General features: G+C 44.9%; 2 protein-coding genes and 1 long non-coding RNA gene across 3 annotated transcripts in view; 1 reads left to right on the forward strand and 2 right to left on the reverse strand.

Moving 5' to 3' along the window:
• Pdzd2 (PDZ domain containing 2) overlaps nt 1–12,026 on the forward strand; it is a 222,995-nt gene extending 210,969 nt beyond the window's left edge. The window contains exons 20-24 of the mRNA XM_059276087.1: nt 539–656; nt 3,769–3,870; nt 4,380–4,650; nt 6,928–7,062; nt 10,974–12,026. Of these exons, the coding sequence (XP_059132070.1) occupies nt 539–656; nt 3,769–3,870; nt 4,380–4,650; nt 6,928–7,062; nt 10,974–11,137 (790 nt within the window). The 3' untranslated portion in view covers nt 11,138–12,026. The remainder of the gene's footprint in view (nt 1–538; nt 657–3,768; nt 3,871–4,379; nt 4,651–6,927; nt 7,063–10,973) is intronic.
• Nucleotides 4,152–5,473, reverse strand: LOC131921401 (uncharacterized). Its single transcript, XR_009381997.1, has 2 exons — nt 5,317–5,473; nt 4,152–4,517 (listed from the first exon to the last, which is right to left on the reverse strand). It is a non-coding gene; the product is annotated as an uncharacterized LOC131921401 (long non-coding RNA).
• Nucleotides 12,027–23,865: 11,839 nt separating the features above from the next.
• The window catches only part of Golph3 (golgi phosphoprotein 3), a 32,256-nt gene continuing 28,985 nt past the window's right edge, over nt 23,866–27,136 (reverse strand). The window contains exon 4 of the mRNA XM_059276348.1: nt 23,866–25,730. Coding sequence (XP_059132331.1) covers nt 25,306–25,730 — 425 coding nt within the window. The 3' untranslated portion in view covers nt 23,866–25,305. The remainder of the gene's footprint in view (nt 25,731–27,136) is intronic.

Genomic DNA, 27,136 nt, shown 5'->3' on the forward strand with positions numbered 1-27,136 from the left:
GTGCACAGAGATCTGTCTGCCCCTGCCTCCTGAGTGCTGGGATTAAAGGCGTGCCCCACGACCACCCAGCCACACTGCATTTTCAGTAGCAGTCCTGGAAGCATAAAAAGCCCCGGAAGCCACATATGCCTGCTAATGTGTGGTTCTGAGGACATGAGTACCAAGCAAGGGAGGTGGGGGGACCAGCACGCTGTGCCTCAGGGACTCTCTGGGTCTCCAAAAGCGGCTGGAGTTAAGTGCGAAACTCTGAACGCTTGAAGTAAACATATCAGAAGTTGTCTGTTAAACTCGGGCACTGGTCCCTTAATATCCTAGAGGGATCCCCAAACTCACATCCTCCACTGTCAGTGAAGGACATTCATGCTGGCCTCGCAGGATTCTAAGGTTACTCTGGAGGGGGAGTTATGCCCAACAGGAGGCTGGAAGGTCAGAAAACACCCACAGATGAGTCCTTACGAAATGGCAAGGTTCCTTTTTTTTTTTTTTTTTTTTTTTTTTTTTTAATATCTAACCTTCTTCAAATGTATTTTTCACTTAGTTTGGATCAACTCCTTGCCTCAGCGGGGGACCAGCAGAAATTACAGGCCGTTTTATCGTTGGTGGGGTCAAAATCTACCATTTCTACTCTCATTCAGGAAGCGAAGGCACAATCAGAGGTGAGTGGACACACAAAATCCAGGGATGCTGCGGCAGCAGGAGCATCACTGGTGGGTGGGGGCAGGTGCTGGTCTGTTTGCCACAGCTGGAGGGGCTGGACCTTGCTGCGATGGGAAATGTCAAGTCCCCTGCAGCAACTGCTCACCAGCCTGTCCGCCCCAGGGATGGAGTCTGCAAAGGAAATGTTCAATGACCGGGTACCTCTGTCCTTTGCAGTGTGGACTTAGACTAGTAAGGGGAGCCACCTACTGGTAAAAGGCTCACACTGTTAAAGCCCCACGTGTGCCCTGAAGTTGATTTAAGAGCTGGTAACCCCCAGTCTACAGGACAAAGACACAGAATTTAAATGAACCGTATGTGTGACCATGAACAGTAACCAAAGAAATGTGAGTTCCCATCTAGAATGCTTCTTGGGGCAGTAAGAAATTGAACCTCAACAGATGAGTATTTGTAGAGAAAAAGGCAAACAGGAATGACTGATAACATACTGGGTGACTAATGTCATCTGCAAACATTATTACAGCAATTACCCACACACCTGGTATCATCTGGGGTTTCTCAGGTAAGATGCAGCCTTACCATCTAATGGGCCAGGATGGTGAGGAGATTGGGGGTGGGTGGGCACAGGGGTAATAAATAGCTTAGTTCCCATTCCATTCCGATGTCAGCCTACTTGGTGCAGGTCCATACAGTCAAGAGCCTTAGTAAAAGCAAATGCTTTCATTTTGAGTGAAAGGGACTATTCATCAGCTTGCCACTTCCTTCAATGCCAGGTATGTGTCACAGGCCACAGTCTCACTCTGAGACATTGTCTCATTCTTGCCAGGCCTTCTTGACTCCAAAGGTGTCATAACAGATAAAATGTACACGGACACAGGAAAGCCTCAACCAGACACAGACATAAGATGCATTCTCGGAAGGCAGAAGCAAAGCAGTGACTTCGGTGCAGACCGAATGCCAGGCCCTGCCGTAGGTCTGACCCCCGGAACAAGTGTGCAGTTTGGTGTCGAGGACCATTCCTGCTTCCATCAAAACGTAGTTGTCTTCCCCTGTCCCTCCTTTGATTTCAGCTGAATTCAGAAGAGAATGCAGAGCTCGCCTTACCTGCAGTCTTTATGCTTTTCTCACAGAGAGTGGGGTATGCGGGCACTCAAACCAGAACTGCACAAACCAGTGTCCTGTGGCCTTCTGGTGTACCATGAAAGATGAGCGAGGCCAAATCCAGCCCGCTTTTCTGGCTACCACACACCCAACCAAGCTGTGGAGGGAGGGCGCTGTTCATCTGGCTTCTCGATGCCGTCCCAAGTTTCTCAGGCAAAATGTGCCCTGAGCATCAGCTGGTAGTGTACTTGTTTACCCAAATACTGCTGCAAAAATTAATTCAAATAAAGGAAATTTTCGATGGCAGCATGCCCATTTTAAAATACACTGTCCCTGTTCTAGGAAGAACGGACATTGAAGAGTATTTGTATCCCAGCATCAGACTACCTTCCAGAAACTGTGCAAAGACCATCATTCACTAAGCCTTGTGCTTCTGTGTTTGTTTAGAAAGCCTGGAGGCCAAGGTCACTTCTCTATCCACTGGTCTGGGTAGTTGCAGATGCCCAAGGCTTCATGACTTAGAATAGAACTAAACACTCCTCCATCAGATTTCCTGATCAACTGAACCCATAAATGGTTTTCTGCTCCCTTTCACCCAATCCTTAAAGGTTGTTATTAGCTTTCTCTTGTATTGGTGTACCTGAGAACATCTTGAAGCCATTGATGATTACTTCATGAAAAACCAAGCATTGTAGAGTTTTTAAATGTTAATCATGTCTAAAATTCAAATGTCAAATTTCAGAATACTTAGCCTATTTATATGTAATCTATCTCAAGATATCTCCTGACTGATGTTTGAAGCAAGACAGTCTAATGTTATTTAACCCTAGAACACTAATAATAGTCTAATCTTGCATGGGTGACAATTTTCACCGACTTTGTTTTATGACTCCTGGTTAATCAATTGCACCTGAAATTCAATAACCCAAATATGGGAACATTGGTGTATAAAACATGGCTGCAGTGAGACTTTATCTTGCTTGCCTCTGGGCAGTTATCTTTTTGTTGTTGAAACCCAGGTTTGCTAATAATTGTGGACTTAGGGAGTTTAGCGCAATTTGTAGAGTGCCTGCCTAGCATGCACAAAGCCCTGAGTTTGATCTCCAGGATCACATGCAACTGGGTATGTTGTAGACAGACTTTCTCTGTATTCCAGCAGCCAGCTCCCAAATAACCACACAGAGACTTAATATTAACTATAAATGCTTGGCCAATAGCTTAGGCTTATAGCTAGCTCTTATAATTTAAATTAACTCATTTCTATTAATCTATGTGCTACCCTGAGGCTCATTTACCTCATCTACCTACTTCTCATCTTGCTCACTCTGTGTCTCCTGGCATCTCCTCCTGACTCCACCTTTCTCCCCTGAAAATCCTGATTAGATACTGGACATTTAGCTTTTTTTATTAAACCAGTTACAATGACATATATTCGCACAGTGTAAAGGGGTATTCCACAATATGGTGGCACATTGCAATCCTAGTCCTTGGAAGATGGAAACAAGATCATACTATAATCAGAATATGCCATATTTGAAAATCTAATTCCAATTTTCAAACAATCACCTTTGGGAACATAACAAGTTTTGAGGTCAGCCTGGGCTACATGGACCCCACCTCAAAATACTACTATACAGAACTAACAGACTTAGAGAAGTATGGCATGAAGAGCTCCCTATGTAACAGAGCAGTGTAATGTGGTCAAATCTAGGAAGGCAGCAATCTTCCTTAAATGGCTTGAAGACTTGGAGACCTAGGAAAGCTCCTGCCTCCATCCTCATTCATGTTTCCCGGGATCCACAGCTGCAGGGTGGATCCTCAAAACCTCACACATAAGCTCACCTGGGATAAACATAAGGCTAAGCTGGGGGCTCCTCTGCCATTTCTGGGTTAAATGGAGACTACGACTAACAGTCCGTATCAAGCACCTCCTTCATGAGGCTTAGATCAAGAGTTTCTCACTCTGGGTACAAGGAATACACAGTAAACGGTCTTGTTTTTCTTTACCAGAATAAAGAAGACACTTGCTTCATAGTCTTGAATAAAAAAGAAGGCTCAGGTCTGGGATTCAGTGTGGCAGGAGGGTCAGACGTGGAGCCAAAATCAGTCATGGTAAGAGGTCACATTACAAGGCTCTTGGGGTTCCGCCATAAGCAGCAGAATTTGATCAGGACACAAATTCCAATCAGAGATCACTGAGTTCTGGTCCCTCTTACCAACATGAAAATGGGAGCATGAGAGAATGGTACACAGTGTTGCCACTGTCAAAGATTGGTCATAGCTAACATGTGTATAGGCCGAATGCAATGTATGTGTCAGCACAATTATCTAGAGTGTAGTAATTTGTGTTTAAGCACTAGGAAAGAAATGAAAGTCAAGTGCAAATAGTAACATTCTGTATCACTTGGCGACCTTGAGGCCATTTTTACCGGGCAAGCCCAAGTCTTATCTGTCTCTCTTCCTGTTGCCCCATGGAAATATGGGTAGATGCTGCTGCAGAGGTTTGCAATTCGACCCTGAAAGTTTGGCATGAGGAAGCTCCTTGACCATAGATTTGCAGCTACTCTCTCTCAGTTACCAGGGTTGTGAGTGGATTTGTTCTCTTTCCCTTTCCGTCCTAGGTCCACAGGGTGTTTTCTCAGGGTGTGGCTTCTCAGGAAGGGACTGTGAGCCGAGGGGATTTCCTTCTCTCCATCAATGGCACTTCCTTGGCTGGTTTAGCCCACAGCGAGGTCGTGAAGGTTCTGCACCAGGCCCAGCTGCACAAACAGGCCCTCATGATCATCAAGAAAGGCAATGAGTATCCCAGGCCCTCCCTCAGGCAGGAGCCTCCCTCTGCCAATGGAAAGGGTCCACTCCCCAGAAAGACCTTGCCGCTGGAGCCCGGGGCTGGTAAGTCATCCACTGATAGTGAGCAGGGCGTGAGCAACTGCCTGATAAAGCAGACTAGACTGGACTAGTAAGATAAAATAGGCAAGTGAAAGAGCCCTTATAACAGGGAGGAGAGATTTCTGAACACGGTGTCTCCTGTTTTCAGCAGAACATAAGGAGATGAAGGGGTAAACACGTTTCTGTGTTTGCAAGTAGAGAGACTGCAGTCTTTATGGGCGAGGGGCTCAGAACAGACTCCCCTTGTACCGTCCACCCTGGCTCAGAATAGGCTTTCCTTGCACCATCCACACCAAGTTCCACACTAGTTCTGTTCCACGCCTCAGACAAGCCCTGCAGACTCCCTCAGCATCCTCTCTCTCTGTCAGTCTGGAGAGCAGGTAGCCCCCAGTTCAAGGCAGGCGGGCCTTAGCATCCATCTTTACAGTCAAGAGTGGCCAAATGCCTCTGCTCAGTTTGGCATAGATGTGGCCTGAGCTAGCCATAAAGGCTTTTCTGAAAATGCTGAGTTTGATTCTGTTAGATACACAGAAACTCTTTTGTCCAGGTGCCTCTGCAGAGCATGGTGTCCTCAATATTCTTGTCCTGTGAGGTCACCTACACTCCTGAGAGCTGTGGTCCTTCCCAGTCTAGGGAGACACCCCAGTCATCAGCCATGGTCATGCTCACCTCTGTCCAGGCAGGCACCATCTAAACCGCTTGGTGTATTCAGTGGGAACTCAGCTTGTCCATGGAAACACTGAGCGCTCAATCCTGACGGCTTCCAGAACGTGAGCCGCATTCCTGAGTCCCCGCTGTCGTTTCAATGCAAGATCCCTGTACACTTCTGTGCAGCGAGCCTGAACCAGACCGTGCAGTGTTCTGAAGCTGCAGCACCTCGAGGGCTTCCGCTTCCCGCTCTCCCGTATTCCATTGCGACCTCCTTCCACTCTGCAGTTATCCCACGCCAGACAGGCATCTATCCGATGTGGGCCCGTCCGTACAGTGGAGGCACCTGGACAGCTGTTGAAAACCCTGGTGACCAGGAATGCCCCTGCTCAACTGAACCAAAAGTTCTGGGGAGTGGGGACCAGGCCTGAGTACACTACAATGCAGTCAGGGGATTCCAGGAGAGAGCCCCAGTTGGTGATTTTTTTTTTTCCGAGATAGGGTTTCTCTGTGTAGACCAGGCTGGCCTTGAACTCACAGAGATCCGCCTGCCTCTGCCTCCCGAGTGCTGGGATTAAAGGCATGTGCCACTGCTGCCTGGCTCCTTTCCCCCTTTTAAAATTATACCACTTTCAGTGGCTCATGCCTTTAATCCCAGTACTTAGAAGGCAGAGGTAAGTAAATCTCTGGCCAGGCCAGCCTGGTCTGCAGAGGAAGTTCCAGGATAACCAAGACTACTACATAGAGAGACCCTGTCTCAAAACCACAAATACATGTATCACTCCCAGTATTTAGCAGACTAGACCATGCGGATCGGCTCTAAACTGCAATAAGGACCTGGCAGTGAGGTGGGTTTCACTGTAATCCTAAGGACTGTATTACGTAGGCAGTTTCATTCCTTCGTGGTCCCTCCCCCGCCCTCCAAGCAGCTAAGTCCACCTTTCCACTCAGCTCCGGAGTACAGACTTACGGGGACTAAAAGGCAAGTGTACAATTCCTCTTCAGTCCCCAGCCTGGCCTTTCCAAACAAGCCACAGAGCTGATATCACCATGGAAACACATCTCCCCCCACAAGAGCCAGATGCCAATGAAGGACGCCAGTGTGAGCTCAGGAGGCAACCATGCCCCAGGGGTACAGGGTTTCCTCTCATGGAAGCACCAAGGGCACAGGGCAAGGAAGGAAGCCCCACCCGGCTCCAGGGAGCTTCCCAATCAATTATGACAGTCTCTCATGAGCTGGGCACTTCAGTGCCTCCGCTTTCAATAGCAGATGGTGACATTCTGTTGCTATGGCAGCCACGGTTGGCAGGAAATCGAATTTGATTCACTGAGTGGGACTTCCATCCTTACCGGGATATGTGCTACCAGAATGTGAGGCTTGACGAGAGCAGTGTCCCCTGGGCATTTCGGCCCGGGAGAGAAAGCATTCTCTGCTCTTGCAGGAATCCACAGAAAGCAGAGGATGTGGGTCCAGCAGGGCACAGCCGGGCACAGGGGGGCTCCCTTCCCAGCCGACAAGACTCAGGGGTGACCAGAGTCCGTGGTACCCGAGGCAGTGCGTTTGGGGGGCACTGGACGGGTGGCATGTGGAACGGCCCATCATCTTTATCATGACAAACGTCCTTGCCGCAGGGAGAAATGGAGCTGCTCACGATGCTCTGTGTGTTGAAGTGCTGAAAACCTCAGCCGGGCTGGGACTGAGTCTGGACGGAGGCAAATCATCCGTGTCTGGAGACGGGCCCCTGGTAATTAAGAGGGTGTACAAAGGTAAAGTATAGCTCCATGAAAACCCACCCCTCTGTATGGGAACTGAACTGTTCCTAATGTCTCTGATGCTTTTTTTTTTTCTATTAAGAAATTTTCTATTCATTTTACATACCAACCACAGATCCCCCTCCCCTCTCTCCTCTTGCCCCCAAGTAAGGCCTCCCACGGGGAGTCAGCAGAGGCAGGTCTAAGCCCCTCCCCCTGCATCAAGGCTGTGCAAGGTGTCCCACCATAGGTAGTGGGCTCTTGTCTGTGGTGCTTTTACTGCTCTATAACACGGAGTTGTCCTTGCACGTATTAAAACCCCCAAGGTCCAGGTAGGTACCGGGGTGAGCACTTCATCAGATAAGAGCACCTAATATCAGCCAAGATATCCAGTGATTTCAAATACTAGGCTGCAAAAAAAGGAGATAAACAGTGTTGAACGGTTTCTTCATGAACTTGAAATTTTCCTTTTATGATCTTGGGAAATCGTTTGGGCTGGGGGGGATCTGCTTTTTGTTTCTGGGTTTTTTTTGTGCACACGGGTGTATGGTATGCATATGTATATGCATGTTTGTGTGTGCGCACACACACGTGAAGGCCCAAAGCTGGCATCAAGTATCCTCCTCTATTGCATCCACTTTACTTACTGAGACGGGATCTCTGACTGAGCCCTGTGCTTGCCCGTTGAGATCTGCCTTCAGATTGCTGGGATTACAGGTGATTTATTTGCACACGTGCCTGGCTCTTATGAGAGTTCTGGAAATCTAAACTCTGGCCCTCACACTTGCATTCATCCTAAGCAATCAGAAATTATATAGTTGTATGGCTGACATCAGCATATAAATACTTACAAATAGACCAGAAATTCAGTTATAGTTAGAAGATGTAAGTAAGCAATCAAGTCATGAGGTTGGTTGTTCTTAGCTTAAGATTGGCTGGTTTGGCGTATGTATTTACTTTTTTTTTTTTCTTTCCAGACAGACAGGGTCTCACTATGTAGCCCCTGTCTGGCCTGGAACTCATAGAGATCCACCTGCCTCTGCCTCCCTGATCTGATTTGATCAAGTTTCTGAACTTTTGATCTCCTTCTGTAATTACATATCTATGCTGAAACCTCTCTCCACTCCAGACACAAAGTATTAATATGAGCTGTGCTTTAAAAAAAAATAAAATAGGTTGCCGGGCAGTGGTGACACACACCTGCGAATCTCTGAGTTCAAGGCCAACCTAGACTACAGAGAGAGTCCCAGGACAGCCAAGGCTACACAGAGAAACCCTGTCTCAAAATAGTAATAATAATAATAATAATAATAATAATAATAATATGGATACAGAACTTCCATCATCATCCAGTCATACAACCATCTCTGAGAGACCCACCTTCCCATAGCAAGGCCATCCCTGCTCCTTCCCCTGAACCTGTCACATTTTGTTCTGGTTCTGTTCTCAGCTGTGGCCAAATACACGTGAGCAGTAAATTCCTCCCATCTTAGAACAGTTGTAAAACATCTCCAGCTGGACATAGTGGCTCATGCCCGCAGTCCCAGCACTCAGGAGACAGAGGGAGCTGTGGTAAGTCTGAGGCCAGCCTGGACTATAGACAGGGAGTTCTAGGCCAATCGGGACTACATAGCAAGATCCGGTATGAAAACAAAATCAAACTTCCATGGAAAGTAGAAATGAAGCCCCTAGTGGTGAGCTGCCGCCCTGTGTGGCTCAGAAATGTGCAATCAGAACTGAAGCTTACAAGTTCACCAAGGGCAGGAGCCGAGCACCTCCTGGTTCAGTGGGCTGCCAGATGTAGGCGTCTAGTGACGGGAAAGAATGGGGCTTGTGCCCCGACAGGCAGGGAACTAGAAGCAAGACAGCTTGCTTGACAGCTCACACTAGCATCCAAGACAGGCTGTCTCTGTTTATGGCCCCCCACACAAGCAGAAAACAAACGTGAATCTGGATTCAGCCCTGTTCTGTGTACTACGGAGGCTTAGCAGTGCTAGGCTGGAGGAAACCCCCTATACTCATCCACTGACAGAGGTAGAACAGAGACCAAACAGGGAAGCATGGAGCCGGTCAACTGTAGGAGTGCCCTCAAGGAACAGGGCAAGGTGCGTGAGGCCATCTGCTGCCAGCCGAACTCACACCGAGAGCCCATTAGAAACTAAAGGCAGGCTAGCAGCCGGGCACAGTTATTAGAGACCCCATCTGCTGGCATCTTGATTTTGGACCTCCCCATCTTTAAAACCATCTCTGGCTTTCCCACCTTCTGAAGCTTCCACCAGCAAACAAATGACCAGTGACCTGAAATTGATGGTTACATTCTGCCTGTACCTTAAACCAAAGTGAGATAGTGTTATATACACCTTCCTCCTGGATTCCCGTCACCTCAGGTCCCTCCCTGAGTACTACCTCCAGACAAGGCAGTGAAGGGTGTGCGGAATGGGAATAAAACATACCTTGGGCCATCTCCCAGAGAACCTTGCCAGCCAACAGATGGGCATTTGTCTCTAGTCCTTTCTCTCCCGGGCTCTAGCTTCATCAGTTTTCGATGTGTGTGGACACACACGTGCACCATACAAGTGCAGAGAGGCCAGCGGATGAAGTTGGAACCCCTGAAGCCCCCCCAGTTATTAGTGGTTTTAAAGCCAGCAGACATGGGTGCTGGGAAGCAGTCGTCTGAACTTACAGCATCTTCCCTGCTGAGCCATCTCTCCAGCACCGTTTAGTAACATCTTTATTACAATCACGTGTGTGGTGCTCACGGAGGCCAGGGCACAACTTTCCCAGTCTGTCACCTTCACCCACTGAACCATCTGCCAGCCCTGAAGACCTAAAGGAGCTTTCAGAAATGTGCGTCTGCTCAGTCTTTTGAGATCTGAAGTTTCTAAGGAAGTCCATTCTTCCTCTCCAGAAGTTTCCTCTCTGAACGCTGCCATTTCTTCCGCAGCGTGATTTAGGTCTGTACGTAGCGGGAGGAAACGGAGGGGAGTTTAAGCTCGTCTCTTGGAAGCCCGTGAACGTGCTCGAACCTCCACACAGCAGTAATACAGAAGTGTGGGCGGCTCTGCGTGGAGACGAGCCATGGGTTAAGCTACCCCACGGTCTCCATGACCTGATGAACGGTGACCAATCACCAGTGCCCAGAACCAGACAGCTCCGGGGCTCCTGGCTAATCCCGAGCTTGTTGGATGTTGGGGCTTTATTTAGTTCTTGGTTTCCTTTGACCAACTGCGTTACCGGTTTGTTTGTTTTTAGTTTAGTAGTTTTACTGTTTGAGTACATAAGACTTTATGCCAGTATCGCAGAGGCTGCGAATGATTCATATCTGAGTGGGAGGACCCACTTAGTCTTACAGTAAATGCTACTCTCTATCCAAATCAGGCAGAAGTTAGCATCCTTATCCTGTGCCTCAAGACGCCTGTGATCAAGAAATACTTTCTTAATTAAAGGGTAGACACCCTAGGAAAGAACAAAGGCAAGTCTTTTGGATTTAAGGATTTGTGCAGCATCCTAAATCCCTCAGGATCACACCAATCTGTTCCTTCACGTAGTTAGACATCAACATCAGCCGGGTGGGGATGCACTGGAGTAGGGCAGAACCCTCTGAGACAGGCCCTTCCCTGGAACCTGCATGTGACCCATAATGGCGGTGGTCTGGTAGCAAAAAAAAAAGTGATTTGTGGTTTTTTTAGTCTGGATACTCCATTTGAACAAATACATTATCTTCCCTTTGTGAGTTGTGGGCTTGTTTATATGGGGAGGGACGTGCTCTACAGTTACTTTGTACTGTTTAACTTATAGTGAGACTCTCTCAAAAAAAAAAAAAAGTTTCCTAAGACTATAGGAACATTGTATTTACCGGTTAAATCTTTAGTTACCTTGTTTAAGGATGCAGGCACTACAAGTGTCTTCGGCATTTGTTCCGACAGGTGGCGCAGCGGAACAAGCTGGGACAATAGAGGCTGGCGATGAAATCCTCGCTATCAATGGGAAACCTTTGGTTGGGCTGGTGCACTTTGATGCCTGGAATATTATGAAGTCCGTTCCAGAAGGGCCTGTGCAGCTAGTGATTAGAAAGCACAGGAATTCGTGAGTTTTAACAGGGATCTCCTCCCCCAGATTCACTTCTTTTAACCAATCAGAATGACTTCTTTTAATGACGGGTTCTTGACTCAACCAACAGCTTCTACAGATGTCCCCGATTGTACTTTACATGAAGCCTGGACTCCGGAAACCTCCTTCCCGGACCACCGAGGCTGGGGAGTGTCATTTCGTTCAGTGCCTGCCCCGCCCCCGCCCCGCCCCGCCCCCTTACATTTGCAGTGCGATCAAGAGCTCTGCTCTTCTTCTGGAACACCTAGCTACACCTTTGCATCCCTCCCCCCTTACCACTCCCCAGCATCAGTCCTGGTGAGTAGGGACCAGGGTAACTGGTAACACAAATGCCCCAGCTAAAATGATGTATGAATGTAGATTTATATAATTTTGTAAGTCAATGGCACAGTGCTTTTAGGTACGTACCTGCAGTGGAAGGCAGAGCTATGGGTCTGTGTATGTTACCCTGAAAAAAATATATAAATGAGACTTAAAGAAAATGAATTTATGACCTAGTTGTTAGGCAGAGCTCAGGAATTACGCAACAGTGAAAAAGACGACCATGTTGAAAAGTGCTATTTTTTAATGAACGTGATGTACGATGTGGACTAGGAAGTTCCGATCATTTTGTGTTTCTGAGAGTGTAGGTCATAAGGCTGCTATGGAGTGACAGTCCTGATGAATTGCAATAAATAGTCGTGAGCCTCCCTGAGCGGGAGGAGGAAGGTCTAGCCTGAAAGCACCTTGCATCTAGTTCTCACACTTGAGTGTATGTTTGAATACAAGACTGGTCAACCCAAGAGCAGGCAAAACCGTCAGCGTGTGTCTGTCCCCACACACATGCACCACCACCTTAAAGGCAATTTTCAGAGTTAAATCCTTCAGTTGCAAACGTAGGCATTCTGTGGTCCAAACGGAGGAGGAGCTTCTAAGCATCCTCTTGGAGAGATTTCCTTGATGGTTTTTCTCCTTTTCCCCACCAGACCTAAAGAAGCATGGAGTTTGTAGTCCAGCTTTCTTCCCTGACAGAGCTCTGCAGCGGCTCAACTTTTTGCTATTTTGGTTTTTACCGTTTTGCAAATTCTTCCTCTTGCCAAAACCCGGGTCCCACAGACCGTTCTGACTCAAGTTGCTTACGAAGGTCATCTGGCTGCTTGAAGCCTCTCTCCGGAGCCCTTCCCCCTCACAAAGCTGGCTTTTCTCCCTTTGCACTGGCCCTTATTTTCTTAAATCCCAAAGCCTCACCAGCTTCATTTACCAAGCGAGGAGGAAAATGGAAAAACAGGGTGAGTCACTTCTCAAGGAAAAGGACTATCCAGTGTTTACCACCCAATCCTCAGGTGGTGCCACCCAGTGTTGGGTCTTGAGGGTTTGGGTGGAAACTGCATTTGTCAATCCCACACGCATGATGCTACGATTCTGTTTCTTGAACCCCCAGCCGGGTCTAGGGAGGAATCACCGAGGTGCTTGCTGTTGCCTCTGTACATTTTTCCTGAGCCCATCCTTGCTGGCCCTCTGTAGAGTAAACCCAAAGGGTCCTCAGATGGGCACAGAACAACTGGCTCCTTTTCAGCAGGTTACACAAAGAAAACTACAGTCCGGGAGTTAGCTAGAAAAGCCTGATTTAGCATCTACTTTTCATTACAGTTACAGTAGGATTCTATAAGTGCAAGGTGCATGCTACGTTGTTGTTCAAGTCTCTGGGGTCAGTTCCTGCTTTCTTACTCGAATGATCATTTGAAGTCAGCACGAAAACCTTTTTGTTTTGTTTTTTTTTGGCCTCCACTCCTTTACAGTCATGTCTGTTAATAAGAAAAGTCCAGTCCTTTCTGACAAGATAGAAAGAGACCATCCCATTGGCCCAGAAAGTCCTGCGTGTTCCCAAAGCTCCTAGCTAAAGAATACAAGGATGACCTCTGGCTAACCCCACTACGTTGGGTCACCAGGCATTTGGACTAGACCTTTCCAGAAAGCCTTCCTGGCCAACAGTGGGAATGTAAGGGATGAAGCAAACGCTAGCCTATCGTCGACCCTGAGATAGAAAGCTATTTATTTGTCTTCAGTGTTCAAGGCATGACCAGTACTGCTAATTAGTCTAATGAAGCCCCACACTTCCTGCAGTGAACACTAATGGTGTTGTTCGAAACCTTTTTCCTTTCCAGTGGTCAGTCAATTCACAGTAAGCTATGAGGGTAAAGTGTGTCATGACATATAAACCGTAGTTGTAAGAAAATGGCTCAAGTAGGTTGGGTTTCATTTCCACCCTCCCACACATATTGCGTTGTATGGTCGACTTAATTGGCACCACACCTGTTGTACATTATACATTATTCTTTATTTATGTAAAATAAAATGCCTTATATATTGAAGAGTAAGTGCAATAATATGAAATGGCCTGTACATTTAAAAAAATGTTGTCGCCAAGTTATGTAAATCCACATCTCTGTAAACAATTTTTTTAAGTAATTTTCAAAAAATAAATACTGCTTACTACTTGATTCTGCCTCATGATTGTTTTTTTAAAATGTGCTATTACCTTATTATCAACTACACTGGTAAGAGGTACAGAGGCTCTTTAAGAGGCCTTGGTTAGCTGCACTCTTCCATGGCTACACACAGGATCTGGACGGCCTCAGTGCACCTCTAACATCTGTTGACATCTGGATCTAGCTGGCTCACAAATTCCTGGTCACTTCTTCCCACTACATCTTGTCTTTAACAACCCTAGTAACTGCCTCTTTCTCCCCTTCAAGGCCAATCCATTCACACTTCCTCTCACGACAGACACAGACATAATTAACACTAGACCCCCCCCCCCCCCCAGGCTCAGGACCCTGCTGCATTGGCCTGTCTTGCCGGCCATCCCAGAGCCTTCCAAATGGCCAGAATCTTGGCACCTACGCTCGTTACTACAGACAAATTCCAAACCCACAATGAAAGACGCCACCATAAATTCCTGATCTCCAATGTCCACTAGACTCTTTGCTGCTCAGCAATTCTTTGCCAGTTTTTCCTCTCATTGTTCAGGAAAGGCATTTTTTTTTTTTCCTAAAAGGAAACCCTATCTTCCCCCTCACACTTTCACAGGGTGAAATAAAAACCATCTTTATTGAGGCTCTGCAGATTTATGAAACAAGTCCTACACAGGAGGCGAGAATATACATTCTCAAAGTAAGGTTCTGGTTGCCTTGGCAGAGAGTGCTGGACAGTGTAACTCCCTCTGAAGCCCGCTGAAATAAACGGGAGGAACTCTGGTTGTGATATAATATGGAAATACACACCAGCCCATCTTATGAATTTGGAAAATTCTATCAACGAGTATAGTAAGAGCTGACACCGAACTAATGAACAATGATGCAGGACACTTTTCTCTCTAAATAAAAAGACACCACCAACACTCTTCACTTGGGAGAAAGGTCTAGACTAGACACAGGTTGTGCTCAATTGGAATCCTCGGCATGCCTCAGGACAGTGGGGGAGGGGAAGCTATGGGGGAGGGGTAACCTACCTTTTTCCCAAGCATCAAGTGGTTGGTCTGAGCATGTCAGAGCAGTTAGTTACAGCCAAGGAATGAGCTCGTCTGAGGGAAGCCACCAGATAAGATCCCGCAATAGAAGACCCAGCCTATCACCTCGCCCAGAAAGGCTACAGCCACCCGCCATCAATTCACATGTGTGCTGTTCCTGATCCCGCCTCCCCAGACCAGGTGATAAGCATTGCTGATTCAATCAGCTGGTGTGCAGATACTCCTCTCTTGGCTGAAGGGATGAATTCAACAACGCTAAACAAACAACACAGAATCTACTGCTGACAAGTCTGGGGCACATGCGGGCTTAGAACTCTGATTTCACTAAATTAAACTAGGCCATATGAATATATGAGTGGTATGGAAAAAGATAAGCAGAACAGACAAACACAACTGATAAACATTTGACTCACAGTTTCAGACGTCTTGTCCCACGTCACTTGGCTCTGTCACCTTCGGACTGTGGCAGCAAAAGGTAAGAAAGAGGACAGGCCCCCAAATTCCCTTCAGGAGTATGCCACTCAACAGGGCCACACTGGCAGCCACGCCTTCATAACATGGGCCTCAGATTCAAACCAACTGGGTGTGGTGACAGGCAGCAGAGGCAAAGGGATCAGGAGTTTAAGGTCATTCTGGAGTACATGCAGCATGTGGGGCAGCCTGAGGTACACAAGATCCTGTCTCAAAAAGAGGAAGACTGTTGCTAGAGTTTTCCTGCCTGGCCCACGGTCAGGGCAAATCTCTCTCACCTGCCAGTCCCACAGCCTCAGACCCAATCAAGTAAACACAGAGACTTATATTGGTTACAAACTGTATGGCCGTGGCAGGCTCCTTGCTAACTGTTCTTACAGCTTAAATTAATCCATTTCCTTTAATCTATACTTTGCCACATGGCTCGTGGCTTACCGGCATCTTCACAAGCTGTTTCTCATCATGGCGGCTGGCAGTGTCTCTCTGACTCAGCCTTCCACTTCCCAGCTTTATTCTCCTCCTTGTCCCGCCTACACTTCCTGCCTAGCCAATGGCCAATCAGTGTTTTATTTATCGACTAATTAGCAACACATTTGCCATACAGAACTTCCCACAGCAGAAGACAGTTCAGGTAAAAGCAGACCCAGAGAGCTCAGAACCACTCTACCAAAAGAGAAAAGAGCCAGAGAAAAGGCACCTGACTGACATCTCTATTCCACAGTTAGAATTCATGTGGAAATAAGAATATAATGTACATCAAATCCTGTGCAAAATCCTAAGAAGCAGAAGGAACAAATACAATCCCTGCAGAGAACAGGACCACACACGAGCGATGTGCCCAGGAAAAGGACTGTGACCCCAATCCTCAAAATGCACGCAAATACATTGAGAAAAATGACAAAAAAAATTTTTTTAAAAAGTATGACTGAATAACCATATGAAAATAGAAAAGTTCTAAAGTCCAATGTTTACTTGGGAGGCAGCCAGACGTGATGACAGCCTGTAACCCCAGCACTCAGGAGACAAAGAAAAGAGGATCACTGCAAGTCCAAGGCCAGCACGGGGTACATGGTGGCATCCTATGTCAGAAACTGGGGAGGCCAGGTGGTGGTGGCACACACCTTTAATCCCAGCATTCAGGAGGCAGAGGCAGGCGGATTTCTGAGATCAAAGCCAGCCACCTACAGAGCAGAGTTCCAGGACAGCCAGGCTACACAGAGAAATATAAAAAACCAGAACAACTGGGGAGCTGGGGCAGTCCAAACTGGCTTATATGGGTTCAGAAGCCAAGGATGGTCCCATACTTGTAACCACAGCTCTGAAGAGGTGGAAACAGGAAGGTCCCAGGGCTCACTGGCTCGCCAGTCCCAACCTAAGAAATGAGCTTCAGACCAAGGAGACCAAAGGCAATAGATGTTCCTGAGAATAACAAACATATGCACATTAAAAAATAACAAACCTCTACAGCTCAGAAAAAAAATGTCAGGAGGGTCATTTAGAAGAGCCCATTCCCAATGAATAAACAAAAGGAAACAGTGTAAAAGAGAATATCTAAAAACCGATACAAAATAGACAGCGAAGAAGGGGGGGGGGGTCACAAGCACAGCTTACACCAGCCAAACTGGCAAGCTCTGGGTTCAAGTGGAAGACCTTGCCTCAACAAAGATGGCGGAGAACGATTGGAAGACACCCTCCATCAACCTGTCCTTCATACACATGTGCACCTGCACACATAAATGCACATACCTACATGCAAAAAAAAAAAAAAAAAAAAAAAACAGGAGATGCAAGGTAGGGCTGCAGAATACTAAACAACCTGCCTGAAATTGAGGAGAAAAAGGCTGAGACAGCACTTAGAAGAATTTATCACGTATAGCCAGAACCAAACATTCTGTGGTTGTCACTGGGAGAACTAGCCAGAAGGCCCCCAGACAAGAACGTATTTACAAAGGACAGAATATCACTAATCACCAGGGTTTGACAAGAATGCTTTATGCCAGAATGTTCATAAGTTACTCAAAAAAAAAAAAAAAATACTTTAGAATTTTAACCAAACTGACTTCCAAGTAAGAGGTCACAAGCCATCCTCGGCATAGGAAAGCTTGGGACTGCATTCTCCCAGCCCCTCTGCAGGAGGCCCTAGAGGAGATGAGCAAGGGAAGGTGATGAGCAGTTAGGGTGTGCACCTGGAGAGAGAGAGTAGTCAGGGCTGCTCTTCCAATGCCAATGAGCATCACAGAAGTGAGGGGGGAGTGCAGCTGGGCAGTAGAGCTCGGCCTACAGCCCTCGACTAGCATATACAAGGCCCCAGGTTCAATCCCCAAGACTGTCAGTAAACAATCTCTGCTCTAAGAATGTCACGAGTGTCAGGAGACCCAGCAAATGAATATATAATGCTTTCCATTTGAACACCACTGATCCTGACAATCAGATTCTAAGAAGTCCTACAACTCTACACGTGAATCTCAAGTATTAACAGGAAGTACTTTTTAAAATTGTTGGTCAATGTAGTAAAATACACATAAAATGTAGCAATTCCATCACCAGGAGAGCACAGTTCAGTAACATTAAGTGTTACCTAAGTGCATGGCCACCACCATTATCTCCGGAACCTCATCATGCCAAACTCAAAATGTCAGTTGTATTTTTATACATAAAAACACATATGCATTTTTTTTTCTCTAAAAGCAGTAATCACAGTAGAAGCAGTTAAGGACGAAAGAGTGCAGAGTGTGGCCTTGAAGTACTATTTCATGGAAAAAAAAATCCATGGCTTGTTGGAGACACTGATGATTCCATATATGGGGTAGGAATGTACAAAGTAAACCTAGACTCTGTTGCCACACCAAGAGGTCATCAAAAGACAACTGGAACTAAACAGTAAAAACTCAAGATCCAAGCTGGAGATGGTACTGTGGGTGGCAGCCTGCTGACCTGAGTCTGATCCCTAGACCCCCCAGAGTGTAAGAAAAACAGCAACCCCTGAAAGCTGTACTCTGACCCCCACACACAGTGGGGTGCAGACACCTAGGTGTCCTCTCCCTCTGCTCCCCTTTCTCAAATAGAAACAGAACTGTATTTTGATTTTTTTTAAGCCAGGGTCTCACTATGTAACTCTGGCTGTCTTAGAACTCACTATGTAGACTGGCCTCATGGCTCCTGAGTGCTGGGATAGAAGACATGAACAACCAACCACACCCAGACAGAAAATTTTGTTTTGTTTTGTTTTGTTTTGTTTAATTAAAGATTTATTTCTTTATTATGTATACAGTGTTCTGTCTGCACGCCAGAAGAGGGCACCAGATCTCATTATGGATGGTTGTGAACCACCATGTGGTTACTGGGAATTGAACTCAGGATCTCTGGAAGAGCAGCCAGGGCTCTTAACCTCTGAGCCATCTCTCCAGCCCCAGAAAATGTTTTTCAAACGATCTTTGAAGAGAACTTACCTGTCCAAAGATAGGAAACTTGAGTATTAATGAGGATAATTATAACACATGTCTGTTGTACCATACTATGAAAAATGATCAGGCACTGAAAAATAGTTGTGATTTCACTTATATGTGGCTTCAAAAAACTAATTTACTAGAACATAACACAGCAAAGCAGTTAGAAGACTGGGGTAAGAATAGACATGATTAATAAAAGGATATAAAGTTCCAGGAGTGGGTTTATTGCACTGTGATCAGCGTTCACAGCAAAAATGCAGTTCTAGAGCTGCAGAGGTAACACAGGGGGAGAGCACGTTTAGCATGCACAAGGACCTGGGTTCAATCCCCAGTACCAGAAAAAAGGTATTTCAAAGCCACTGAAACATTTACCATTCTCATCACAAGTAAGCTGCTAAAGGTGCTTAGGTTCATTTACTCTTTCTACAATGTATACACAGATCGAAACAGAACATTACACCCCACAAACACAAAAAGTGCTTGCCAATTACAGGGACACAGCTAGCTCACTTCCGAAAACTGGTTTTTATGTGCACGGATGTGAAGGTGGGAAGAGGGCACTGGATCCCCCAAAGCCTAAGTTACAGATGGTTGTAAGCAAGTGCCCAACATGGGTTCTGTGACCCCAACGTGGGTCCTCTGCACCAGCAGCAAGCACTCCGAAGAGTTGAGTCATCGCTCCAGCTTGTTACCATAAATTCTTTAGTGAGAATCAGGAAACAAGGAAACTCTAAAGAGTGTGCCCTACCTCTCTGTGAAGTGTGCGGGAAGGTAATGGAGATAATCATCCTGAAACAAACATTCTAGCTAAAAAAGAAACGTAAGATTTAAAATACCATCACTCTACAACCCCAAAACCAGGATTATCTGCGGACAGTGACTCAAGGCTGTAAGGACAGCCTTCAGAATGCTGAGGCAGGAGTCTGAGGGCAACCCAGGCTTCACACTGTTCGGGGCAGCCCTGTCTCCAAAGCAAAGGAAAGGAGAACAGAGGCAAGCCTTTACCTGGGGCCCAGAGTGTTCCGAGACAGTCTTCCCACAGGGAGAAGGGAAAGTGAGGCAGACTACCACAAGTCCACAGGATGAGAAGGCATTACCTGGTCGCTAACACCACAAAGGTAGCATGGATGTGCCTCCTCATGAAGTACACACCACCACTAATGAAACAGTCTCACCAACACAGGGAAGCCAAACCCTGACACCTTCAGAGCCAATTCCCAGTTCCCAAGAGAGACAAAAATCAAAGCATGTTAAGTTACACCATGCAGATGTGATCAGGAAAATCTAAACTTTGGGGATCTCCACAGGACAAACACTTCAGGTTCATGAACAACTGTTTTTCAAAAGAAAAATGGGAAACATTCAGGGACGAACCTATAGATTTAAAGAAACAAAAGATCTACCAAGTGGAAAAAGGAAAAATCAAAGACATACCTGGATCTGGGCATGTTTCAAGCATCAGGAAGACCAGGATTGGGAGGAAGCCCTGAGCAGCTTCTCCCAGGGCTGTCTCATGACCCAAATGACAGTTTTTAAGTGTATCTGCCCTACATTAACCTATTTTTGTGTATTTTAACCTTAATTTCAATAAAATACTTAGACATAGGTATGTTCATAACCCATATTTGGTTTTTCCATTTGTTAATCATACCTCCTGAAAAGGAATAGCTAATCTATAATCTAACCACCAAGCAAATATCTTTAATACATCAATTAAGATCTCCACTGATTGGGACCAGAGCGATAGCTCAGCAATTAACAATAGACACTGCTCTTTCGGGACCCAAGTTCAATTCACTGCACCTACATGGTGACTCACAACTATCTGTATGTAGCTCCATGTCCCAGGAGGCTCCAGGTCCTCTTCTGGCCTTGTGGCACCAGGCACACGGGGTACAGACACACATGCAAGCAAAACAAGACACACATAAAATAAACTGTTAAGTTATAAAAGGAGGGGAAACAACTCCACCGATGCCATAATCAAGCACTGTACACTTTCCTGATAGTAAAGCAAAAAGAAACCACCACACCAACTGTAAAGACTGAGAAACCTGCCAGGTGGTGGTGGCGCACGCCTTTAATCCTAGCACTCAGAAGGCAGAGGCAGGCAGATCTCTCTGACTTCGAGCCCAGCCTGGTCTACAGAGCAAGTTCCAGGATATCCAGAGCCACACAAAGAAACCCTGTCTCAAAAAAACAAACAAACAAACAAACAAAAAAAAAAACCAAAGAAAGAAATAAAAGACTGAGAAAATCAACAGTATCACAAACACAGGCTTATATCCTGGTGAATAAATACATAACAAAGTTCATTACAAAATATGGGTGAAAAACAAACCAAAATTCACAGAAAAAAAATCTAAATCACCAAAAGATACCAAGCAATAGCTAACCCCCTAACTAAAACAACTCACTAGTTCTGCAAAAGGCCAAGACTGATGATGCCCTCTACTAATGAGTGCAGAGGGCAACATCCAGGTATTACATCAGCAAGGATCTTAGAAACCAGCTGGACCTGATGTGTTATATTTTTAATGTTTATTCTTCCACATAGTCTATTTCTGTGAATTTCTCCTACAAAAATCAGAGACATATAAAGATGTACTCACAAGACTATATCTAATAACCAAATAAAAGAATCTGAATATCCACCGATAGAAGCTAAGCAGAACAATGGAGCCACTCAGACAATGTTTACTCATCAAAGCAAGCTAACTGCATGTCAGTGATACTTGGAGTCTACCCACTATTCTGAGTATAAATGCACAGCGAAATCTAAGATTAGACTGCAAATGTGTCACAATTAAAAACCGTGTTACCATTCACACCTCCCGGAAAAACAGCATGCAACGTTAACAATACCACCACTTTCCCAGTGCTGCTGAAACAAGACAGATCTAACAAGTTTACTCAAGATGGGCTTAGAACTCCAGGACTCGGTGGGCTAGGCTGAACTACCAAGTTTGTCCTAGTCAACAAGATGAAAAGAGAATAGAGCGCTTTAACGGCAACAGCTCTATCATAATACACAATGGAAAGGCCACGGTTGGGAATCAAATGAACTTCATAACGATCTCACGTAAACTTGTGACTCATACTTCCCAGGCTACTGGGCAAGACTGGCCATGCCCGGCAGACATGAATCCTATGACCAACAGGCTGAGGGACACTACTCACTAGTCCCATATTTCTTTTGGAGGGTGAGTGATGAAAAGTTAAGGCACTTATAATTATATACTCACCTGGAGCTGGAGACATAGTTCAGTAGTTAAAAGCACTGGCTGCTCTTCCAGAGGACCTGGGTTCAATCCCTGGTACCCACATGGCATCTCACAACTATAACAACCGGCCCAGAAGATCCGATACCCTCACACAGACATACATGCAGGTAAATCAATGCACATAAAATAAAAATACGTAAATCACTTAAAAAATTATTTACCGACCAGTTCACAAGTAACAAAAAGGCCTAAATGATAGGATAAATCACAAAGTCCCAGTCAATCCTACCTCAGCAGAGCAGTAACCTTCTTGGCCCGGTAACATATTTATGGTTCTTCTAAAAACAGCCAATTTCTCGAATCCCTATAATTTAAGTAAATTACACCAGCATGTACTTTATATTGCCTTGAGAACTTTTTGCAGCTACCTGCTGCTCTGGATCTGTCTCTCAGAGAAAAACAGCCCCCTCCTCCTAGTGCTCAAGTAAGAAAGGAAAAACTGGAATTGGATGCCATCCCTGTTTGCTCAGTCGCTTTGGGATCCAAAGTTTGAGTAGCTAGTAGAGGCTGGGACGATCATCTTCTGAGCACTAGAGATAGGATGTCACAAGGACTTCACGGGCAGAGAATGTCCTTACACAGCATCTGTTAGACCACTGCACCGGCTGAGGTGTTTTTCAGAAAGCTCATCAATTAAACACTGCATGAAAAAGCCAAAAGGAAACAGTAACTGTTCATTCTTAGACACAACAGACATTCACACAGGTCTTACAAAATTCCACTGCCATTGGCATCTTGGGCTAGTGGCTTTTGTTACATGAGCAGCAGGAATAATTATTTCCATTAGAGAACCATCATTCTTGCTTTTAAAAGGCTTGTAAGTACCAGGCCTGGTGTTGCACTCCTTTAATCCCAGCATTTGGGAAGCAGAGGTGGGCAGGTCTCGGAGTTCAAGGCCAGCCTGGTCTATATAGTGAGTTCCAGGACAGTCAAATACATAGATAAAAAAAAAAAAAGATAAAATAAAAGCTGGGCAGTGGTGACACATGCCTTTAATCCCTGTACTTGGGAGGCAGAGGCAGGTGGATCTCAGTGAGTTCGAGGCCAGCCTGGTCTACAAAGAGTTCCAGGGACAGTCAGGACTGTTACACGGAGAAACCCTCTCTTGAAAAACCAAAACTTAAAAAAAAAAAAAAAAAAAAAGTAATAATAGCAGTAGTAATAAAATAAATAGAAGAGAGACTTGTAAGCATCAGTCTTTGGTGGGAGAAGGTTCCCTTCTGGATCTGGAGCCACTCACAGGCCGAGCCAAGTGTAAATAAACTCCATCCTGAGATACACACAGAGGTGCAGGCCAGACCCCTAGTGACTGTCCTTAGGATTATCTGTTACTGATGAAGCAAGTACATTAGAGATACCTATTCCTTCTGCTAGTTTACTTCTAAACCCTTCAAAAGAAAAACAGTAAATTTTCACCAAATAGTCAGTGGGGTGGAGAGATGGCTCAGCGGTTAAGAGTACTCACTGCTCTTGCAGAGGACCTGCCCTCGATCAGTTCCCTGCACCACATGGAGGCTCACACCAGATGTACTCTGGCAGACATCAAGCACTCTCAAGTACACATACACACATGCAGGAAAAACACATACACATAAAATAACAAAATTAAATTTTAATTTATTTTTTAAATTTCAGTGTACTAGTGTCAGTTTTCAGTATCCATGTTTTAAAACAACAGAAACAAACAAGTTATTCTAATGTCTCTGTCCATGCATCATCATAAAGGGGATGGCAAACTATTACCCACAGCCAGCTGTCTGTCTGTCTAATAGTTTCCTGCCGTTTATTTGTACTATCAGTGACAGCTTTCATTCAGCAGAACTGAGTTTCCGCAACAAACACCATATGCGGCTTGCCAAGTTTAAAGCGTTTCCTAGCCGGCTCTTTTAAGATAGTTTGCCAACCATGCAGTTGAAATGTTACTATGCCATACTAAGTAAAACTTCCTTTGAAGCAAAGAAAATGACACAAAAATCAAATGACGTGCTCACTCTGATTCAGGCACTTTCAAGATCATAGTTTATTTATTACTTCAGATAAAAAGATAGTATACATATTAGGAAGTCCCTTAAAATTCAACTCTAAAGTTATACGCATCTAGTATTTTTGCATCAAATGTTAACCAAAAGTTTCTAGACACCTGAAAGCCCCACTATTAACATGAACTATGGTAATAAAAAATTTGACATTTAATTTGTTCAATGTATAGTATTTACATTATGAAACCAATGGTACATAAACAGTGATAAAGAATAAAATCAACATTAAAAAGCAGAGGTTTGTAGTCTTACAATGTGCTAATTATCATAATTGTATATAAAATTAAAACATAGCAGAGCTTTCTTACAAAATTCTTAATCATCTGAGTTGCAGTCGTTACTTGCTACCAATTTACATGCAACATCTGCTAGGACTGATATCTGATTTTCTTTTCCTCAAGAAAGGATGAGTAGGTAAATGATATTTTGGAGCAGACATTAATTTACTTGAAGATAGGAAAAAAAAAGTACTCAAGATTAGTACTGGTCACAAGCCTCTTTCCTACAGAAATCATAAAAACAGGGAGAGTTAAAGAAAAAAAAAAGTCCCAAAAGAGATGTACAGGCACAGTATCACGAGGGGCACAGCTCCGAAGAGCCCTAAACGACCACACATCTTCCTCTCCTCAATGATGAGAGGTCCATTGTGCCATCAAATAATAATCACTGAAGCAAGTGAGGGGCACCAGGTGCACAACTAATTCAATTTTGCAAAGTACTGAGAAGAGGCAGAGGTGGCCAGAAGAAGGGGCGATTCATACACAATTCCAACTATATACAGCATAAATGGAATGCAGCCCATCTCAAACTGGCTCTGTGAAACAACTGGACCTTTATGATTTATAGCTAAAATTATAACAGATTTACACAGGAAGCAAAATCCAGGGGCATTTTATATTACCTATTTACTGTGCTGTTTCAATTGAAAAATAATTTTGCTAAGTATACATCTCAACTGAGGTCTATGTAGAAAATGTCCTAATAGATACAGATATTTACCTTTGGTGCGTTGAAGGCCTTGTTGTGACTTGTCTGAATCGTAGGCAGAATGCCAGGTGAATGTGCACGTGTGGGACAACTCAAGCTGAGGTAATCCAAAGCTGTGCATGAGGTGACTGGAGGGACTCTGGAGTCCAAGTACACCAGAAACCCCAAAGGTAACAGTGAAAATGGCAGGAGGGAATGGAGTGCCAATATGGCAGTAAGGTTGGTTACGAACAGAAAGAGGAAGGCCTCTCGTACCAGCAGAATCCTGCGTACACACAAAAAGAAATCGCCACCCACCATTTTGTAGAACAAAAGCCAATTATTAGAGTGGGAAAGTACAGAAAACCAGAAGTCAATAGAAGAAAAACTACTGGTTCGCATGAGAAAAAGGAAACATTCCATTCTGACAGTTACTTGGTAAACGCAGCTACCACGGCCCATAAAACTTCATTGGTATTGGCCTTCAGACACTCCACTTCTGGGTCTAGGTCGAGAAGCTGCCGTACTCTCTTGGTGGCTAAATCATACTGCTCGTCCAGAAGAGGGGCAAAGGCATTCTCCAAAACATCCGAGGCATGGGCTAGGTAAATGAGGGCCAGCAAGCGCTTGTCCATTCGGTGAGGGTCATTTACCCATTTGTCAAGAACAGCTTCTTGTACCTTCTTGATGAGGCGCTGCTTAATGTTGTTATTGGTGAGAGGATGTGTCGTCATGTCAAACAGGAGGAAGTTCTGTTTCTCTGTCGTCAGTACACCCTTTTCTACCAGGTTTTTAGCTAATCGTTCCCGTACATTTCTTAACTGATAGTGCAATTTTAATGGATTCCACGTCTCACCTAAATAAGAACATTCCAGAAGTTAGAAATGGTGGGTATTATTTGCTGAACTACAACAACAACAACAAATGAACTATTAGATAAGCAAAGGAACTTTAATTCCTGCCCCTTCCCCACTAGATCATGCAGTCCAAACGCTGGGTTCAAAGGCGGGCACCCAACGCTTTCTCAGGCACAGCAGTCTTCAAACCACAGCCGCCCTTAATCTAAAAAAGTACTGAACCACACAGTAAGTTTTGTTCCTGCCTGCTCTGGCTGTTAACAAAAAGCAGTCAGTAAGGCGGAATGTAATGTGGGGGGGCACACACTCACCAGGTGGAGGCAGGAGGATGGCAAAAGTGTGGAAGCATCTAGGCTACAGGTATACAAAGCATGACAAAGGCCTAGGTTCAACCTTCAATACAACAAAAAGAAAAAAAAAAAGAAAGAAAAAACAAAAAACACCAAAACCCCAAAATCTCTACAATATAAAAGCAGCAAATTTGTCCCCACCAATCTTCAACAAATGAAAGGAAAATAAAAATAAAGCTCTTGATTATAAGCTATTCCTGAAACTGCCACTAAGACCATCTGTAAAGACAGCAAAGTTTGTGTGGACAAGGATGAAAAGTTAGATAAAGCTGACCCCTGAAGAGAAAACATTGTTTTGGGTTTTGTTTTATTTTGGAGACAAGGTTTCTCTGTGTCGTCTTTGCTGTCCAGGAACTCACTCCATATACCAGGCTGACCACAAACTCAGAGATCTGCATGCCTCTACCTCCTGAGTGTTGGGATTAAAGGCGTGCTCCACCACCTGGCATCGTTTTCAGTTCTTAAGTCTGTCATCTATAGGCCCTTACTTTTGAGGCAAATATTTAGTTAAACTAAGCATTTCCCATTAAAATCATTTATTTTTCACCTCAGCATGGTGTCACATGCCTTTACTCTACAGCCTGGTCTACAAGGCATGATCCAGGAGAGCCAGGGTTACACAGAGAAACCCTATCTCAAAAGGGGAGAGGGGGAGAGGGGGAGAGAGGAAGAGAGGGAGGGAGGGAGGGTATGAACGAACCATTTATTTTCTTGTACAAAATTTGGTAAGAAACATAAAAATATGAGTAACTTTGTTTACCTTTCAGATTATATGTAATGAGTTTAACTGTATTTTCCAAATGATCACCAATGAACACACAACTATTTTTTGTAGTTTTGGAAAAAAAAAAAATACCAAAGTACTTTTCTAAACTACAACACATTAAAAATCAACCTCAAGCACCTTTCCTCAGTATAAAGACTCTAAGCTACATTACTGAAACCAGTAAGATGGAGCTATTAACCTTAAAATGTACTTAAATTTTCAGTTCCTCAACTTTACAAGACACATTTTTAAGTACCAAAAGCCATAAGTGGCTGGTCATTAGTTACTC

Source organism: Peromyscus eremicus, chromosome 11, assembly GCF_949786415.1.
Source record: "Peromyscus eremicus chromosome 11, PerEre_H2_v1, whole genome shotgun sequence".
NCBI lineage: Eukaryota > Metazoa > Chordata > Mammalia > Rodentia > Cricetidae > Peromyscus > Peromyscus eremicus.